The sequence below is a fragment of the Anneissia japonica genome, unplaced genomic scaffold (assembly GCF_011630105.1).
Source record: "Anneissia japonica isolate Jap-2015-1 unplaced genomic scaffold, ASM1163010v1 scaffold288152_len142926_cov155, whole genome shotgun sequence".
NCBI lineage: Eukaryota > Metazoa > Echinodermata > Crinoidea > Comatulida > Comatulidae > Anneissia > Anneissia japonica.
In genome coordinates, this window is record NW_022690267.1 from 25,672 (window position 1) to 46,637 (window position 20,966).

Here is a 20,966-nt window from a genome sequence, read left to right on the forward strand (position 1 = left end):
TGATACTATTTTGCATTTTGCATAGTACACTCATTTTGGGTTTGTGCACTCTTGTATTCATAATCAGTGTACCACATCACACAGGGCTGACCCAAGCCATGTTTGAGTCCGTCAATTTTTTTTCCAATTCAATTCAAAAGTAATTTATTCCAGATAAAGTAACATAAAACAGTACAGTACAATTCAAATGCATCCAATGAAATGGAATGGAATAGGACAACCACAAACAAGCAAATAAAGCATTAAACTGTGGTGCCCGTTTCAAAAAACAAAAAAACAAACAAAAAAAACAAAAAACAAAACAGAAAATCAAATCCAGAAAAAGGAAAAATAAATAAATACAGTAATCAATCAATATATTAATTATTCAAATAAGTATTTAATCATTAAGCAACTGATGAACTAATGAATCATTCAATAGATAAATATATTACTGTAGTGATTAAATAAATAAAATAAGGATAAATATTAATACATGAAATCAATGTCATATTATATGGTACTGTAAATATATAATAGGCAGTTTTCGCCGCACGACGTTAACCTTAACGTTAAAGGATGTCATAATTTATTGATCTTGTGTTGCGGAGTACGTTAATTTCAGGATTTTACATGCTCAACGTCCATTAGTTACCATTTAACATTCTGCCTCGTAGATGAAAGTTAAGTGACCTTGGGTGGTGTTTAAATTATTTGACATTTTATAATTTAAGTCAATGTTTTATTTCCAATGTTTGAACGTGTTCCTTCGGCAAACTGGATTTCGACCATCTGGCCCCTTCGAAATCAAGGAGAGGAGATCTGTGTTGAAAAGATGCGGTGCTATATTTGTGTGTATGGTATCCAAAACAATTCACATACCTAGCACGACCAACTAACTCGAAATCGATGCTTCTATCGATGCTATGTGGAGGTTTTTGTGTATTTGAGGCCAGATTAGAGCAGAATGTGAATTGAGGAATGAACTGAAACAAGAACATCAAGAAATGAACCACCAGAGCGTGGCTGATTATCTACTGAAGTAGAATGTGATTATGTGGAGTTTAAAACCCTATTCAGACTAGAATTTGCATTGCAAACGGTTGCAAAGTAATCGGTGGTAAACAGTTGTAATCCAAATTGTTCGCAACCATTCGCAAACTTCGACAGCATTCATACATTTTTACTTTGATACTTTACATCACTAGCAACGATATAGGTCGTCCTGTTTTGTTTGACCTCAGTCAATCAGTGCCTGTGAAATCTGTTGTGATCGGATTACGTGGTAATCGGGAGTTTAGTACCCAATCGCAAGGAGTAACAACTGCGAAATCGATTACTTATCGACTACTATTGGTGAGCTTTCAGACACGATTTTACTTTGCAATTGCGTGCGATTGGGTGTCGCAATTGCTACAACCGATCGCAATGGGGTATTATATTACAACTAGCTTGCATTATAAACTCTATGGCCATAATACTACATAATGCTCATAATCTTAATTTTAGTTTACAATTAATTGTAGACCAAGACCTACATTATTTTTAAAGTTAGTTATAAAGTTAAAATATTGACACTGTTCATACAGTATGTTGTTTATGAATCAGTCTGAGAAGATTAGTTGCATCTTCAGTACTGCATTGTTAATATACTTTGATGTAATTAAAGCAACAAGTGAATGAATTGTCTAATCCTAAATAGTTTATACATTTATATAATTTAAATAACGTCATGGTGCAAATTATGAATGAAAACACTGACTGGAAACCCCATCATGTGCAAAGCATACCGGTACCTTGTCACATTTCATAGTCTTTACCTGCCTCTGACATCACAAGGGACCTTGCAAAGTCTAGCAACTAGCTTACATGAGAAGGCTTTTACATGCAGCAATCTTTCTTCTTTTTTTGCAAAATATTCTACAGTATGTGTGAATTGGGTATTACTATAGGCCTATTGTAAACTGACAATCCTAGACTATTTGTGCTTACGATAATGCCTATAAGAACAGCTATAAATTGTTGGAAAATTTCAATTTCATGCTGTACATGTTGAATCAGTCTAGTGGTGTACAGTTTATTTAGTGGTAAAAATATAATGTTATAGCATCATCAATGGCTGATATTGTCATCGTCCCAAGGAAGTTGAGCTGACACCAATGACAGGCTTTTCAATGGAGCTTGTTTCTCTTTTTAAGACATGAAGCAGAGTCTGGGAACTTTCTATAATCTGTAAATAAAAAAAAGAGGAGCTTTAACTAATTTAATTACGCATAGAGGATAATCTATTGATCCAATTAATAAAAAATTCTCTAATCAAATTAGAGCTTGTTTTTGTATCAATGATAGTAAAATAAAGAGAAAAATAGCAGTACTGTAGATAAATAAATTAATGAATGAATGAAAGACTTTTTAGTGACAGTTGTACAAACTATGGATAAAAAAGGTGTTGTACAGTATATGAATAAAATATTACAGATTGGCAGAATAAAGTTAAACAACTCAAGGCAGAATAAACACAAGTAGAAACAAAAATCATAGCAAAAATTGCTATTTTATCAGTAACGTGATACGTAGCTAAAAACATCAGAAATATACAAATCTACGTTCACCAGGCAAAGACAATGACCCAGTTGAAGGAAGCTCTCAACAGCCTTCTTCATCAACTGTATGAAGCAGTACAGTTGGCTGACTCCCTTGAAGCGACAGTACTAATTGTATGTGTCAGATGGAGGAACAGTTTTATTTATGTTATAGAGAAAATACAGTAAAACCTCAAATTGAAGCCCAATGGGCCTAATGTCGAGATGAAGCCCATTTCGAATTGAAGCCCCCTCTTTAGATTGTAAAATTAGCCTCAAAAAGAAGCCCATGGGCTTCTTTTCAAGACAGTAAACTATGGCTTCTTTTCGAAATAGTACAGTACATATGCAGTATAAATTTCAAAAAAGAAAATAAATTAAAAACAAATGAAGCTTGGTTTATACAATAGATTAGGTAATTTGATGCTATCAGTTAAATACACTACATGATACAGATTAATGTTACAGTGGCCTTATTTATTGTTTTATAGTACAAATTCAAAAAATTTACAGCATTCATTTTGAAAAGATGCCCCCTTTACTTTGCAAGCCCAGGGCTTCCATTCGAGGTTTTACAGTAAATTATCAAATGCTACAAAGAAAAGCTACAGACCAAACTACAATACAATTAATTACACCAAGGTATACAATTTCTAATTGTGTATGGCCTGATACCAAAGATCTTATAATACAAAAAAGCGCTTTTCGTGATTCTACACTTAACAAATAGAAGTAAAAAGAAGCATAAAAAGTAATCGTTTTTGAGAGAGGGCGTCCTAGTGGTCACCATGGTTGTTACAGTATTTGCCCGCAGATGCCTATCTTTAGTTAACGATCCTTAATGTCAAAGTTGAAAAGTAATCACTTTTGCGAGAGGGCGACCTACACTGCGTTAACAGAATTTGCATGCAGAAATCAGGCAAACGCTATTTTGCTATTATAAGATCTTTGCCTCATACTTAATAAGCATAGCATCAAACTTTGTTGGCCATAAACTTAATTAACATTGTATAAAGTTTTAAGTTCCGTTATATTATATAATATTATATTGCAATTCATCATTAAATAATGTTCTTTTCATGAACTTTAGAGCATGTGACAAACTGCGGTGCAGAGCAATAATAATGCATTGGTTTGGTGTTCATTGCATATTAGTCAAAATATACTTTGCTGTTAGATTGGAGTTTCAGTCTACATTTTAAACAGTAAAAAAGAGCTTGAAGATTAATTATATTATATTTCCTCCACAACAAAGCAAAAGAGTATAAAAATTAATTACCAAAGATGAGATAACAAACCAAAAAACAAGGTGGGAGAAAAATGTTCCTGTACAAATGTACCTGTACGTAGTTTTATTAATAAGCCCCATAAATATATTATATATTAAAGTTAAAGTAGAATGAAATGAACAAGAACTAATTTTACTACCTGATATACCATATTTATTTGAATAAACACCCTGGGGATGTTTATTGTTGAGAAGGTTTTTGAGGGGAAGTTTATTCAATGGAGGCATTTATTCGAGGGAAGCGTTAAATTTTGTTGACCAGTGTAAAATGGATACATTATACTCAAATACTGTAAACGCTCCTTAATTTCACTGTAACTACATACAACATATAATTACAGTCAAAATGTGTTGCTGTGTGATCATAACAACTTTGATCCAAACCAGGTTAGAAAAAATAATTCTACTGTACTGGAGTGTTGAGAATGATGATGTAGCTTCCATTAGTTTTGTCTAGAGTAAGCTAGGGGGTGTTATGAGGAAAATAACGCCGAGGGGCGTTTATTCGAGGGAGGCATTTAGACAAAATTCAGTGCTTCGTACATTTGTCAAGAAAGGCACCATATAAATGACCAGATTGAGTTTGAGGCACTTATTCGAGGGTGGCGTTTACTAGAATAAACAAGGTAAATTGAAACACCATGTACGGTATGTACCATAATTAATTATCACACATTGACATAGTAGTACAGTATTCTCACACTCCTCTACCACATTCCTAAAGATTAGGATTTGTAGAAGACTGCCAGGTGGCCTGTAATCATTTTCAGGATGGAACCACAATGATCAGAAGATTCACTACAATCTGAGAGTTCCCTTTAAAATTGACATGAAATAGATTTCAGAATTCATTGTGTGCAATCATGGAGTGTGCAGTTTAATTTTATGTGGCAGAAATTACGTTAAACATTAGGTATTAAGTTTCTTACTTATGCTCCCATAAACCTCCTATTTGCCTGTAAACAAACTGTCTTTTTATAATTTCCCCTTGTGGAATGAATAAAGATTATTGATTGAGTATAGCTTAAATTTTAAATTGAGTCCTCTCATTATTCCTGTTGGTTATGGGCCTGTGGGTTGTTGATTTTTAAAAAATCAGCTCCTATAGTAAAACCAACTTCCAGATTGAACTATACGATATTTTCACAATCAATGTTATTAATATCGTCCTACTAAAGCACCACATGGAACCAAACAGATACAAAAATGATTAAAATATTATCACACGAGTGTAGAAAATGGTTTTAATTAAGAAAAACAAACTTTTATAGCGATAGTTTTTTAATTATGGTAAAAAAAAAAATAATTTTGTTACAGGTTTCACTGCCAAGCAAAAATTCTAAAGTTCTTCTAGTGAAATGCAATGCACCCGGAGCATAAGCCTTCATAAAAAAGCATGTCAGCAAAAAATCAACACAAACTGTAAAATTGACACTGCTATATTGGTAGGTCTATTTTTTAAACCAGCAAAAAGGTCCTGAAATCAACCTTCCATGACTGACTTTGATGTATCCATTAACATTTTTTGAGGTAATTTAGGTTTATGGAATCAGTCATTCTCATTTTTTTGTTTGCACACAAAGAGAGATCAGTGTCAGCCATAAGCGGAATTTGACTAGTGTCTTGCACTCCATACAGTTTAACTTTGTCCCTGGTACATGTACTGAACTGATATCAACCTGGGCAGAGCACTGATGTGAAGTAAATTTTATCTTGTTTTTTTTTTATAAACTTGATCATTAATAATTGTGTACCATTAACTTTTGTCAAAAAGCGGGGCATCCCGCCAAAAGTGGGACAGCTACTGTAGAATCTATAATGATATTATATAAATATAATATATTTATTATATACTGTAAACAATAATATAATATATTAATCTATAAAAACCCCAGCACCAGTAAAGCAGCAGTAGCAAAGCATGAACAACAAAGAAAAAGTGGAATAGGTAAGCATTGTTTGGATACAAGATTGCCAGCAGAGATTTTTACTGATGATGGAAAGTTTCTTATGCCACTACAGTACTCTAATGCTACAATAAAAATCTAATTATCAAATTTATGTTAGGCTTCCACTTTCAAATATAAAAGCTACAATAAAAATCTAATTATCAAATTTATGTTAGGCTTCTACTTTCAAATATAAAGAGATAAAACCCAGGGAAATAGATAGAATATGTACCTATAACTAAAATTTATAAGCACCTAGAGACTGTTAGTGAATTTCATATGTCCCTTATCTTTCAAAACCTCAGCTTCATTCTTTAAGACATTTAACAATGTATTGGAGCTTTCAATAATCTGTTGATAGGAAATACAACACTGTACAGTCAAAGTTGAATCACTAAAGTTGAGTATAACATAATATAATAATGTTTAAACATACTACAATTCAAATTTACAGATTTTTTTTATTTAATGAAATTAATTTATTTATTATTCAGATAGAAACAGAGTTACTTATTATTATTAATGCACTTTTGTCTAGCTCTTGGCTATTAAATATGTCTAATGAACATTAAAAAATGTCTAGAAATGAGAAGTGCATAAAGTTGCCTAAATAGGGGTTCATACTTTTAAAACGAAAGCCCCAGTGGCCAAGTTGATTGAGGTATCTGCATTTTAAAACAGTAGTTCAAATAGGCCTCTCTATTGCCAAATGATATTTATAGGTCAAACGTTAAAGGTTATTCAAAGCAATGTCTAAATTACACTACTTTGTGTTACATTTCCATGAGATTAAGGAAGCCTAGCCTACTGTGTATACCAGAGTCAACACAGGCTGAAGCAAGGGACAGTCATACCTTCCATGGAAGATTGGGATATCTTCTATTTTCAGTCTAGTCAGCATGGGCCTAATTATGACATTTTAATAACTAGTCATCAAATACAATACAGTACTATCAAAAATCATACTTCACCTTTCCATTATTTTACGGTATCCTAAAACAAACTAAAAACAAGCTTTCGTATTCTTAACAAGACAGAATGGATTGTTCAGTTATGTTTATCCTTGCTGATAGTTCATGTGACCAGTAACAGAAAAAACATTGCAAAACTCAGTATATCATTGTGTAAATTTATAAACATTTAGCAACTAATAAAAAGAAAAGTCTATCAGTCATAATTACCTTCATGTATGCACTTTCTGTCTCTGCTATTGTTTTATCATACTCATTCCTTGTTGCCATTTTTTTTGCTAAGCTTTCATTGACTTTCGCTAACTTTTCTGTTAATATACGAATATCATTTTGTATTTTTTGTTTCTCATCTTCTTCAGATAAAATCTGTTTATGTAGTTCATCTCTTTTCACACATAATTCTTCAATACCTAAACAATATAAATGAAAGCCATAAAAAGAAAAATAATAATAATAATAATAACAATAACAATAACAACAATAATAATAATAACAATAATAATAATAATAATAATAATAATAATAATAATAATAATAATTTATGTTAGAGCTTGCGGTACACCATGTAGGGAGTTCTGAAAGGAACTGTTGTAGTTGAGAAAGTCTCAGAGACTTTCTCAACTACAACAGTTCTTTTTCAGTTCTACCTACATGGTGCACCGCAAGCTTCAACATACATGTAATATTACTTCACCATGCAAACCTTTAAATAATAATAATAATATTCTAATCATAGTGGGTTATCTTTTTTTTTTTGCTCATTATTATGTAAAATTAATTTTCAAGTTTCGTTTAAGTAAACTTGCACAATTTAAATTGGGCCCAATCGTCCTGTGTTTGATCGTCTTGTGGGCCAGATTGTCGGTAGGTAAAATCATTTTTACTTATCCATGCCGCCCATGCATGGCTGTCGTTTGTATTTGTTCGATGTTTGATTTATCAGAAAATAAACAAAAATAAATCAATATATCATATGATCATTTTAATTTACGATTCTTAAAAAAATATGTACAGTACATTAAATAAATTTGGAACACAATCAATAAGAAATTCAAATGAAAGTGGAACAGAATGTTCACATTAGGTAGTTGGACCCGATCGCCTTGACGTTGGCCCGATCGTCCACAATAGTTAAGCCCGATCTTCTCGTGGGTCCGAATGACTATCACACGCCTGGCTGGCCCTAGGTTAGGCTAGGCCATAAATAGATAGGCCTAGGGCTAGAGGGCCTAGGCATAGGCCTAGTTAGTTAGCTAGCTAGGCTAGGTCCTAGTCCTAGCCCTACGATTATGTTATGCTTATTATTATGATTTATAGACTAGGATGACCAGGCCTAACCTAAAATTTAAATATTAAAAAACTCACACTTAACAAGTTCATTGTTGTAACTCTGCAGTGCAGCACCCTGTTGAGACATTATAATACTCTCTTCCTAGTCTTAATGACAATTATGTTCCAGCTTTGTTTTTCTGATCATTTCCCGGGCAACTCTATGGGAAGCAAACGCCGCCAAAATTACATGAACTTTCACCGTTGAGGAAGAAAACACCCGTACCGTCCCGGGCCATTAGGACAGTCAATCTGTGGATTGACCCACAACCAATTGCAACAGAAATAAATTTTGCGGAATCTGTTCCAAACATACATAAACTAATATACTAAAAGTCCGAAAATCCAATGAGGTGAATAGGCCTATTGTTAATTAAAAATGGGGGGGGGGAATGAACAACAAGATATTTGATTGGTGAACAGCCGTTTAAACGAAGTCACTAAAAAGAGGTCAAAATGCAGCCTCTACGCGCGGTGGGCGGTCAACATAGCACCAATAGAAAAGTGAAAAATGACGGTGACCTTTTTCAAGCAATACAATTGAAACAAATACTAAAGCAACCAGAGAAGAATTGCCTTCCAAATGCAGAAGGGAATACAAAAATCCGACAAGTATTTGCCAGATACGACTGTGGAAAGACAAAAAATGACCTAAAAACAGCTAATGTGAGCTTGAAACACTTTTGCTAGGCTATTCTCGCTCTTGAGCGATAATGTTGCAAGAAGAACCATTTCGTATTTTTTGGAGCTTTTTTGATTTGTCAATATGTATGGCTGATAATTTTACGTTATTTTGTCAGGTCGAGGTTATTTCACTTTATTTGACAATAGACTGATATTATTTCCACTCACAATAGTGTAGTCGCAATATTACTAATACAAAAGTGAAAGTTAAAAAGGGGAGAACCAAAAATCTCTTGATAGATTTTAAAAGTCGTGTGCTTGCAAAAAGACTAAATTAATCAGTGTTTTAAGTTTGAATATCGTGTTGTTAATAATAATAATAATAATAATAATAATAATAATAATAATAATAATAATAGGCCTTATAATAATATAATATTCCTATTAATAATAATAATAATAATAATAATAATAATAGGCCTTATAATAATATAATGTGCCTAATAATAATAATAATAATAATAATAATAATAGGCCTTATAATAATATAATGTGCCTAATAATAATAATAATAATAATAATAATAATAATAATAATAATAATAATAATAATAATAATAATAATAATAATAAAGATTTGTAAAGCGCAGACATCTCCACCTAAATAGGTGCTGGGCAGTGTCAAACAAGCAGTAGAGAAAAAAATAAGATGCATATCACAAGAAGAAAATGTAACAAGACTCATCATATATATATATATATCACTTTATCTTCTCATTTTTTAACCACAGTTATACCAATGTCTTTCGATATTTCCTTTTCTTTTCTTTCTCTTTCTTACACTTTCCTTTTTGTCATATGTTTCCTTATCTTTTTCCTATTCTTTCTTATGTTTCCTTTTCTTCTTTTTTTTCCCTTTCTTATGTTTCCTTTTGTTTCTATGTTTCATTTTCTGTTTTAGTCTCTCCTTTTCTTTCTTATGCTTCCTTTCCATTCCATTTCTTTCTTATGTCTTTTTTCTTATTCTTTTCCTTTTCTGTCTTACGATTTTCATTTCTTTTCCTTTTATCTTTTTCTTTCCCCCTTTCTTTCTTATTTTGTAGTGAAAATCAGGGCCCCCGTGACTTTTTTCAGGGACCAACGTTTCTCTATTGATTTAGCATCACTAGATTAAAAAAAATGAACGGGCGGGCGGGGGAACCTCAAAAGGGCGGAACGTCCTTTAAAGTCGGATAAGCTTCTCTTAATGATCATATACTTTTTTCGACAGTGTGCAATCCAATTGTTCTTTTAGATTAGAATGTTTATTCTTTTTTTTGTTTTTGTATTTTTTTTTTATTTGAAGAAATGTAAACACCAATTATAGTGCAAATATTTATAAGATTGTGTCCCCTCACTCACAGTTAAGAATCTTCCTATCTATTTTCCATTTTTTCTCTCGGTTTATAAAATACCCATTTGGTGACCATCATTAGATTTTTGCTAATTAAAGCTTGATTTCCGCCCCTTTGCATATTTCCCTGCGATATACAACATTTTTAACACTTTAAATTTATTATTTGTCGTATTAAACAACATGGTAGGCCCAAAAAATAAAAATAAAGCAACGTTTTTTTCTTCTGAAATTTCCATTTTTCGTGGCGGTGAGTGTGCTAATTGGCCAAATATAAATTTGTTTTTAATATTCGAATCATCATTTTTAGAGGGCGGCATGTCCGCTAAACAAGGTACAAAAAAATTTGCCATCTACGACCATAGGCCTACTATATCTGAAGATCAAGAATATAGAATTTGTAAAAAGTTTAAATGATTTTTTGTTCTAGAGTGGATTTTTGATATGCCATTAATAATAGAATCGACCTTAAAATCGTTTTTTGGCTATTCTTTATGAAGTTATAGGCGATTATATACGATTTTACCATGACGTCACTGGCGAAAAAGTAACAAAAGATCGTAAATAGCGCCGCGTAGGGTATCCTACAGCAGGGTCCTACTAAATACCACACGGAACACACGGGACCACTCGCGACCACTCGGGAACACACGGGTGCAAAAATGATAAAAATATTACCACACGAGAGTAGAAAAATACTTAATAATCAATAGAAACCAACTTTTAGAACGGTAATTATCCAAATTCTGTTAAAAATCGATGTATCTTGATTTTTTTTTTTTCATAGAAAAAATCTCAAAATACCATCTTTAAAATTCATAACAAGTTAACTAGATTTGTCTATGTGCTAAAACAACTATAGAATCAATACAAATTTTTAAAAAATTAAATTAAAATAATAAGAGTCAAAAACACTTAAGTATACAAATACAAAGCAGATACAGTAATAAATACAGTTATTGTATAATACTTAGGCCATACAATAGGCATACACGCAGGATGAAATATAACGTACGTAGTGAATGTGGTAGAGTTCAAGGTTGAACGCGTTTCTGGAGACGTGAATGTGTTACAGAACCTCAATGTCAACGCATTACCTTCCGAAGCACGGCGGAAAAGCCTGTAAAAAAAATCATTTTTACCATATTTTGGACAATTACCATTATAAAAGTTGGTTTTTATTGATTATATAGCAGTTCTATACTCTCGTGTGGTAATATTTTTATTATTTTTGCACCCGTGTGTTCCCGAGTGGTCGCAAGTGGTCCCGTGTGTTCCGTGTGGTATTTAGTAGGACCGCTACAGCATATCAAGCAAAGATCGCCAGTGAGGTCATGGTAAAATCGTATATAATCGTCTATAACTTCATTTAAAAAAAGCCAAAAAACAATTTTAAGGTTGATTCTATTATTAATGGCATATCAAAAATCCTCTCTAGAACAAAAAATCATTTTGCTAGTTCTCTTTTAAAATTTTGACAGCTTAGTAAGACATGCTTCAAATTGTACTTTCGGCGCTCGAGATTTTATTTTTGCCCGACGACCTTGCTGAAAATTCCCCGACAGGGAGATCAAAGTGCGTGGGGGTGGGGGGAAATAATTCTATTCATAAATTATTCTATTCATAATGTTTTTTTACGATTCGTTGAAATTACAGTACAGTACAGTTTTTATTAGCGTCAAGAATTGTCAGTTGACGCTTGTTGACGGTTGTTGACGCTAACTACTTCATAACGTACACTGTGTACAGTTAATTAAAACGTTAAAAGTCCTGTTGTTGATCGATACTACGTGGCCTAATTATGAGAGATGACTGCTTTGTAGTTTCTCGTTCTTAGAAGTAGCTAGAAACAATGTATTTAATAGCTTGAATAGCCGTCGTTGGCGTGGCTGGTATGGATATGCAGTGTATTTTTCGATTATGGTGGATAATTTTGTGCTTATTTTCTTGTTTTTCTACCACGATTGAGCATGTCGAACAACTTAGGCCTAGGCCTATGACTTCCTCCAATGACGATGGCCGGACCGAATCGGGTACGCCTAGGCCTAGGCCCGCTACTACCGGTACTGCTTCTAGGCCTACTGGTGGTAGTCGTTTGAACAAAGCTTCACTTAAGTAAGTAAAATTGTTCTTTAATGTCTTATAATTATTAAATTTATTTTTTTCTTTAATTAGAAAGAATACAGTTTAAACACATAGGCCTCCCTATCATCACACACACCCACACACCCACGAATCACCACACCCACCACACACACACGTACACACCCAGTCGCACACAGGCGTGCTACCTTGGCCTACCTTTCTACTGTACCTATGCCTATAGCCTACTGTAGCCTAGGGTCTAAATAAAGACAAAAAACAATGGAAAAACTACTAAACTAGGTATATGGTACCATATCTCTTCCATTTGCAAATATCATTGCGTCACCTTCACCCAGTGAAGTGCCGGGTTGTTTGTGATGTCGTTTTTGAAGTCTGGCATTGCAGATTGCCCAAGGTCACATGGTTTGTGACGAGCGAATGATGTACATGGGTATTAGAACAGGTAAAATATCCAGGAAAAATAGTACAGTATTTTCTATAATCAAATCAATCAATCAAATTCATTCCACGCATATCATTCATAATTCAATATATACTGTAATAAAATAGGAGTACCAGAAACCAGGAGGCAAAGTTTGTAAATTATTGGTACAAATAATAATATATTATAAATAATGTAAACAATAAAAGTAAAATAACAACAAATAACATCAATATTAACATTACTGTGTAATTCGAACAAAACTGGATCATTGATATTAAAGTCAGTGTATTGTACTGTATAAGTTTGTAGATATTTCTTTCAGCTCGATTTTGAATGTGCACATTTTCAATGATATTTGTAATAGAATCAGGTAGTAATAGCCAGTATTTAGGTCCATAAAATAAAACTGTGTTTTGTTGTTTTACCGGTAACTGTTCTGTCAGCCTTACTGTCATCGATCAATAGACATTCTGTAGGATTCCACTCAGTAAAGCTCGAGAGCCATGCCATTATGTATAGCGATGGTTCCCGACCTGGAATCCGCGAAAAATAATTGGGGATCCGTGAAGTCAAAAGGGTCCACAGGGTCTGCGATAAATTTTGGGGGTCCACTAGATTTTTAGACCAATTTTTCATGATTTAAAATTATTTTCCTTGTCTTACAACAGTGTGATAACATAATTGCTGCTAATTATTACTGTAGGTGCCTTTATCAATTTTGAAGTAGACTTAAAGTTTGTTCAGTGTAAATTTTATATCTGAATATTTTTATTTTGTTTTTATGCATGCTTTGTGTAAAGATGTTTTGAGTATAGATGTTTAGTGTTTAGAGAGCCACTTGATAGTGGCAATCCTCAGGTAAAGAACATCTTTGTTTTTATGATTTGTCTTTATATTGCTTTTTACCTTGTTATCGAATAAATTAAAAGAATCAGGGGCCCTAAATGTTTTACAAAATTAAAAATAAATGGGGTAGGCTTATAAAAGAAAGTTATACATTCAAATATTTTAGTCTGACAGTGCCATTTCCAACCATCTAGGAAGTGCCTTTAAGAGCCTCAGGTGGGATTGAGGTGATATCGACCACCTACTGTAAAATTGACTTTCTGAGCCCCCCCAACCAAGGGCTTAGCCAGCGAGACGTCCAGCCAGTCTTTTGGACCTTGCCAACAATTATTTATGAAGGTTTACCGTGATGGCTTGGAAGGCTTGGCCTACTCAGCTCGCCTACCTTCTTCCAATCTATCGAATGTTGCATTATACTATAAAGCAAATCATGTTTACTGTACGTTTGATAAAACAACCTTTATTGATTGAATTTACGCTGTTTTCATACCAACATTCGGTGGGGATTCTTAAAAGGATAAGACTAAACCATTGTCTACCCGGTGAAAATTTCACTTTCAACACGCATACAGAATGTCGTGTTAAAAACATTTATACCCCACTGGAAAATGGACAGTTCTAAGTTACCCACAACACATGCATGTGGCTCTGCAAATACAGTACTTAAGATTCAGTTCCCCGAGATATCGTTCTTGTTCATAACTACCTGGTTATCAGTAATTCATAAAATACCGTAAAGCAGATTTGTTGTCACATCACAGGTTAAATTTTAATAGTCAACAATATATGGAGGTAGACACCCCCTCAGAGCTTTCCCCTTGTCTGTCGCTACGCGACAAGTTCTTTGTCTTCCATTTTGGATGGCATATTTTTTTTTCGGGCTAAACCCCTGCCCCCACCCTTTATTTTGAATTCCAGTATCTTTGTATCCCCCACTGTTTAAATATTTGTTAGTTTCAGACTGTATATATGCTGTAATTACCTTTCCTAGAGTACTATAAAGTACCAATCAAAACAGTGTAAAGTAAAACTTTTATAATGAATTTAATATTCTTTGCCGACTTCAATATGATTCTGATAAATGATATCAACACAATAGTTTTTGGAAGGAAATGAGAAATACAACAATTGTGTGGTTTTGCAAAGTTAATGAAAACCGATTATAACAATGGTTACGTCATCATTTCTTTTAGTCGTCCCATACGTCATCATTTCTTTAGTCATCCCATACAGTAGATTATGTGTTGCAATGTACAGTAGGCAATGACTTTTAAATGAATTAACAATCATATACTGTACAGCTCTGATGTATTGTTAAAAATGTTTTAGGTACAAATGACGATACTGAAGATGACGTATTCGTTATCGTTTTCGTAAGGTTGTGAAATTTCCCTATTCATTGATTGACCAGAAATTGGACAGTTAGTGCAGCCTTCGAATGAAACCAAACATACTGGCACTAATTCATAAAATTGGTATGAATGCTAATTAACTTTTCTTATTACTTTTATTTTTCTAGAGCTCAGGTATTAGAGATGTTTAATCATGCCTTTAACTCTTACATGGTGAGTACATTATGAACAACTTTATACAGTGACAGCTAATTTCCCTCACACACCCAGTTAACAAAGCATTTCATTTGTACAGTATTCTACAGTACCTTTTACGACGGAAATATCGGGGATAAAAGTTTGGCTCAAACACACGAGGCTATAGGCCTAGAAACAGCCTCACCTAGGTTAAAGGTGTTGCCAGAGACTATTGCTTTCATGTAGCCACATCCTGGATGACGCCAATCATTGGATTTGCTGAATATTCTGGTTCCAAAATGAATACCTTGACTGAAATAATATCTTCTGTCTTGAGGTGATCATTTTAAGTAATCTTTAAAGTATGTTTGGAAACAGATGAAGACATGATTTCTAGGTCTTTGAACTGGTTGTTATCTTTATGCATTTTTTAAAAAGCTAATTTTACACATGAAAAATTATATAATGTATACATCAGGTGTGGATCCAGGCCTTCACACTGTTTGCTGTGGGGAAGTGAGTGTGAGAGATAATATTTTAAATCTATACTGGCCTAAAGTAACTACAGCGCCGGATGATTATGTGTGCTTCAACTCACACCTACAGTATCTAGTTCTTATACTTCTTTTCACTGTAAATACTGTAGTGTAAAGTTTGAAAAGCTTCAGATCATCTGAGCATTAGGAGCTTTTCCCCATGGTGTAACCATCTATCTATTTTTGTCTGGGGATTTAAAAAAAATATTTTAATGCAATTAGAACCTTTGTTAATATTTAATTTGCAGGAAGAGGCGAATCATTTATTTAAAGGTTAAATTGAAACACTCTTTATGATGAATATTCTGAAAAATGTAGTGTGGAAATATTAATGTCTTGTCAGTTTTTGTCCTAAAAAAGTTCATTGATTTTGGCTTTTAAAAGACTACAGCACCAGACCACTACCCAGGCTTTGCTTCTGGACCCCAGTGGGGTCCCATAGGGGCCCCTACCCCAGCCAAAGCATGAGCCCTAGGCTTTATTTTTTCCCAATCATCCCCTAATGTTTTCAAGCACTGGTAAAGGCAGTTGCTTCAGGAACACTAAAATCAGTTACATTACTTGAGTTTTCGAAGTATGAGACTGAGGGCCCGTTCGAGCGAAAAAATATCCGTGCGATTTTCCAGTTAATTCACCGGTACACACTTTCTAAAACCGCTCGGACACACGCCTAATTACCTTACCATCTGGATTATCCGCGACAATTTTGACCACCAAATTGCTGGGTAGAATTCTGTGTATGAGATGGCCTTGGAGCTGGAGACGATGATAAATCAACCTTAATTGCTTTGCCAAATGGTTCGTCCACAGCAAGTACCCGTTGTCGTCGCGCTCTTCTTCGCCTCCTCATGTTCACGGCGAAATCAAAGTTGGATTGGACAGTAAATCCATCCACATAACATCGCATCATTGTAGCCATAATGGTGGCTAGTAGCATAGTTACACGTTCAATTTGTAAAATTACCATTACAGTACAGTATTCAGAGAATTAAACTTCAATACAAATAGTTCCCGCGTATCGTTTAAACAAGCAGAAGTAAACAAAGAATGATGGGATTGGTGTTTCTGAATGACCTTACAAAATTACTTCCGGAATAGTTTCGTTACACGGTATTCGACATGAGCTAAAATTTGCTCGAACGGTGGGCCACCCGCTGTGTGCTCGGCGCGATTAACCGGTGAATTCACCAGAATACGGTTTGCGTTTTTCGCTCGAACGGGCCCTCAGAGGTAAAAACGATTGCAGTATCCACAATTATTAAAATTATTAGAAAACACAGAAACATCATCAACAACAACAACCTCACCAGCAACATCATCCTAGGCGTACATCAATCTCAGGCAGCTGCTCATGTTGCCATTTCCACTTGCAAAGGGCAGAGTTTTCTGCGTTTTGTATATTTTTTTTAAAAGTTGTCCAATGCTGACTCTGTCGCACACATCAAACCCAGCGTGTTTGGCAAGTCATAATGTCTGTTGTTTATTGAACTCAGGATTCAAGAATTAGTTAGAACTCAACTCTGTATAATCTGGTAACAATATAGTAGCTTAAACATACTGTACTGTTACAACAATATTGATAGTTGTTTTTTTTTTTAGCAGTCATTGATTGATTTTATTGTTTTTGCAGCGGTTTGCATATCCAGCTGACGAACTAATGCCTTTGAGTTGCAGAGGGCGTGTACGTGGTGAGAAACCAAGTAGAGGGGATATTGATGATTGTCTGGGAAAGTAGGTTGAAATTTCTCTTTTTGTCCATTGAGTGATAAAAAATTTTTTGCTAAACCTGAATATGCTACAGTACTTTCTGGTTTTGCTGGAGCGGATGCAGGATTTGGCTGAGGTGGGAAAATTTTGAGAATATGGACCTCTAAGTGCCTGGAAATTGCACTCTGATACCTTAAAAATCTTACCAGTAAATCATATAAACAATATACACTGTACAGTAATAGAACAGTTATTTTTCTTATACAATTTAGGGGGATGCGATCGCACCGCCTGCCCCTCCCCCTGCATCTGCCCCAGTTTTGTCATGTCCACAAAAATGTTAAACATAGTTCAGCCTTGGAACATATTGTTAGTGGTATCATTTTGTCAGAGTAAATGACCTTCATTCTGATTATTATTAATTGTTATTATCATTAATTATTTTTAATATTTATTATTGTTGTTATTATTATTAATATTATTATTATTAATTGTTATTATTATTGTGATTAAGTAAAAATAATTAAAAATGGTCACACTGCCCTAATAGGTCATAGGATTATAATAAGAGAATACGTAATTTTATATATTCTTCTTTGTTTTGTAGGTTTTCTTTGACATTAATAGACACATTGGATACGCTAGCACTGCTTGGATACCACAAACAATTTGAAGAAGCTGTGCAATCAGTCATTAATGATGTCACCTTTGACACTGACATTGTAGTCTCTGTCTTTGAAACAAACATAAGAGTATTAGGGTAAGTTTTGTTTTGAAGTCCTACTTTTAAAATCCAAATTCACATACACTGATTTATGATCACATATACTGACTGATGATCCAACCAGTAAAATTTTTATAATATAATATTCACCCTCCATTGAAGACCTAGGTTCATATCTGTATACTTAGGACCATATTCTGTAATATATATTTCTTGGTACTGAATCAATAACTTAAGCAGCATTTTATGTGGTGTATCACCAGACTTAGACATAATCAGGAAATATGGTACCCGCAGACTTATTTGACAGCCTTTTGTGAACCAAATTGGTATGTTTTATTTTTAAGGTGTATATCAGACAATTATATATTGTATGGTTCCATTTAAATATAATTTGTTAGCAGGGGAGCATGAAAGTGAAGTGGGGAGGGTAATCAGTGATTAAGTAAGATGCTACTAGTTTGTAAAATATTGTGATTTCAGGTGATTTTGAACTACTAGGAGCAATTGGGGTGCAAGTATTTTTGTTTGGGTGGAGGGTGTGGTCATTGTAAATGAAAAACATTTGTGAGCCAATAATTGGAGAATTTGTAGGCCCGATGTTTACAAAAAAGATAAAAAATAGGCCTACATTTGAAACTGGATGTCCTTTGCTAATTGTCCTTTATTAATTGTCATTAAAGTATAACTTCCCACTTGAGCTATTAAATTAACAATTGATTTAAAACTATAAAGTATTTTCTTTTTCACAGGGGTCTGTTGGGTGCGCATTGTGTAGCATTGGATATAAAAAATAAAGGACAGTACATGCGGTGGTACAAAGATGAGTTGCTACTCATGGCCAAGGACTTGGGCTTCCGCCTTCTGCCAGCGTTTAATACCTCAACTGGAATGCCATATCCAAGGGTAAAAAGTTTCAAATTCTTAATTAAAAATGATAGTGACATATAATATTATCTTTTCAATAACCTGCAATTTTTTCCTCTGAATGTTGTCCAGAGTAAAGACACAAAAATCAAAGTTGTGATCCAACTGGCTCTGCCCCTGACCTTATTTGGTCCATTTTAAATATCAACTTTTGGATGGGCATGACAAAAGACAGCGAAGTGGGTGAGGAAACAGACTCGGAAATTTAGAGAAATACAATGACTGAATTTTCTTGGATTAAAATTAGAAGTAACCTAGCCTGGCATTGTTCACAAGAATCAGGCGTTTTAAGTGTATAATAGCTAAATGTCAGTGGTGTTAAGTATTGTCATAGGGAGGGAGACTGAGTTGGAGGGGGAGGGGGTGGTGCTGATATGAACATGATTGTCAATCGTGCAATGCTGGGGCCAGGGGGCACAACCTTTAGCACTACCTTGAATTTAATTGTTCAAAACAATTAATTAGGAATTTTCTCCAGCAGTGTGAATTCGAAATAGAGGGGTCCCAGGTAGGGACTTTTACAGATGGTGAACCATAGTTAGGGCTGAGGTAAGAAAATTTAAGATTATGGCACCTCTAGATACCTGGCCGGATGTCATTCTCAGTCTTAAATTTGAATATGATTTTCTCCATTTTTTTATAGTTTTGGAAAATTTATGGGTTGGGGAGTGTCATGCAACAAAATATTATTTCATTTTTTTTCTTAAACACCAAAATTGTAATCAATTACAAAATACGGAAAAAATCTGTGATTTATGTTTTGCCACATTTTAAAGAAAATGGTTGATAGATATGTACAGTAAACATAACTCAATACCGTAATTTGTATTTTCAGTATCTTGTACCATGTATTTTTTTTTTTTTTTGTAGCTTGTTTTTAATACCATTTCATTTTAATTAATATTATGTTGCTTCTGTTAATTTAATTAATCAAGATTTGTTGAATGTACTTAATTCTTAATTTGTAGGTAAATTTAAGACACGGCATTGATCCTGTCAAGTCGAGAACAGGAAAAGAAAAAGCTACTTGCACAGCTTGTGCTGGCACCCTTTTGCTGGAATTTGCCACTCTTAGTAGGCTAACAGGAGACCCTATATTTGAGGTTAGTTTGATCTGAAAATGTGACCCAAGCTCACAAAAGGGCTGTAAACTCGCACCGCGCTGTATTGAGAAACCAACCTCCATAGCCAGAATAGGGCGTAGAACGTAATAAATAAAGTATTCCTATTAATCTTACTATTTATGAAGTTTGAGTTTAAAATTGTAAGAGGTAAAGTTTAGCCATTTTCGGATGGGAGTTAGTGAAAAATGAATAGAAAGCTGCCGAAAATAAAACCATTTTTCTCAAAACTTGATTTAGGAAAGTTGATAAGATGACAATTAATCAAATGGTCATAACTTTGCTTCTAGACACCTGATCGAGATCATTTATACTGTCATTTTAAATTTGCCATTATAACAAAAACTCATTTTGGCCTGAGCAAGAATTTACAGCCCTTTTGTGAGCTTCTCACATTTTACCAAAGAAAATTGCATCTACAATTACAAAATACAATAATTTAGTTCACATTAGGTACTGTTATGTGAATTATTCAGTATATATTGAAATAGTTTATTATTGATCCGATCAAAAATATAGTGGTCACAATTGGTACACTGAGCTACTTGGCTATTCCCTATACATTACTTACCTAAGTATTTGGCTATTTGCCATACAAATGCCGTATAAATCATCAAAGGTACATATACACAGTGCTTTTCAACGAATAAAGTCCTATAAAAATTCAATGTGTAATAAAATGCCTTTCGACAGGATTCGAAACTGCGACCTCTCGCTGACAAGGCAAGCGTCATAACCACTAGACCACGAAGCCTTCATGGTTGAACAGGTCCAAATAACCGTCGGGAACATTGTATTACACAATGGTACGCCTTAAGGGGGCGTTTGGTCAGATGAATCTGGAGATACGGCTAGAAATAAATATTGTCGTATATTGTATATGATATTGAAGGAAGTTAGCCGTTAACACTGTGGAATAATATAATATAAAT

General features: G+C 34.0%; 2 protein-coding genes across 3 annotated transcripts in view; one reads left to right on the forward strand and one right to left on the reverse strand.

Moving 5' to 3' along the window:
• Positions 1-115: 115 nt before the first annotated feature.
• Positions 116-8,262, reverse strand: LOC117099866 (Sjoegren syndrome nuclear autoantigen 1-like). Its single transcript, XM_033239383.1, has 3 exons — positions 8,135-8,262; positions 6,980-7,179; positions 116-2,209 (listed from the first exon to the last, which is right to left on the reverse strand). The coding sequence occupies exons 1-3, from the start codon at positions 8,184-8,186 to the stop codon at positions 2,108-2,110; spliced, it is 354 nt and encodes a 117-aa protein (XP_033095274.1). The 5' UTR covers positions 8,187-8,262; the 3' UTR covers positions 116-2,107.
• A 3,625-nt stretch (positions 8,263-11,887) lies between these two features.
• LOC117099867 (ER degradation-enhancing alpha-mannosidase-like protein 3) overlaps positions 11,888-20,966 on the forward strand; it is a 21,336-nt gene continuing 12,257 nt past the window's right edge. For both annotated transcript variants that reach the window (XM_033239384.1, XM_033239385.1), the window contains exons 1-6: positions 11,888-12,229; positions 15,010-15,055; positions 17,186-17,286; positions 17,870-18,022; positions 18,739-18,892; positions 19,882-20,016. In XM_033239384.1, the coding sequence (XP_033095275.1) occupies positions 12,009-12,229; positions 15,010-15,055; positions 17,186-17,286; positions 17,870-18,022; positions 18,739-18,892; positions 19,882-20,016 (810 nt within the window). In that variant the 5' untranslated portion in view covers positions 11,888-12,008. The remainder of the gene's footprint in view (positions 12,230-15,009; positions 15,056-17,185; positions 17,287-17,869; positions 18,023-18,738; positions 18,893-19,881; positions 20,017-20,966) is intronic.

What these genes read in the sequence shown, in the direction of transcription:
- LOC117099866 (XM_033239383.1), bottom strand. Translation starts at nt 8,186, where the DNA reads ATGTCTCAACAGGGTGCTGCACTGCAGAGTTACAACAATGAACTTGTT. An exon ending in CAACAATGAACTTGTTAAGT is followed by an intron (nt 7,180 to 8,134) that starts GTGAGTTTTTTA and finishes TATATTGTTTAG; the next exon opens with GTATTGAAGAATTATGTGTG. An exon ending in CAGAAAGTGCATACATGAAG is followed by an intron (nt 2,210 to 6,979) that starts GTAATTATGACT and finishes TTTTATTTACAG; the next exon opens with ATTATAGAAAGTTCCCAGAC.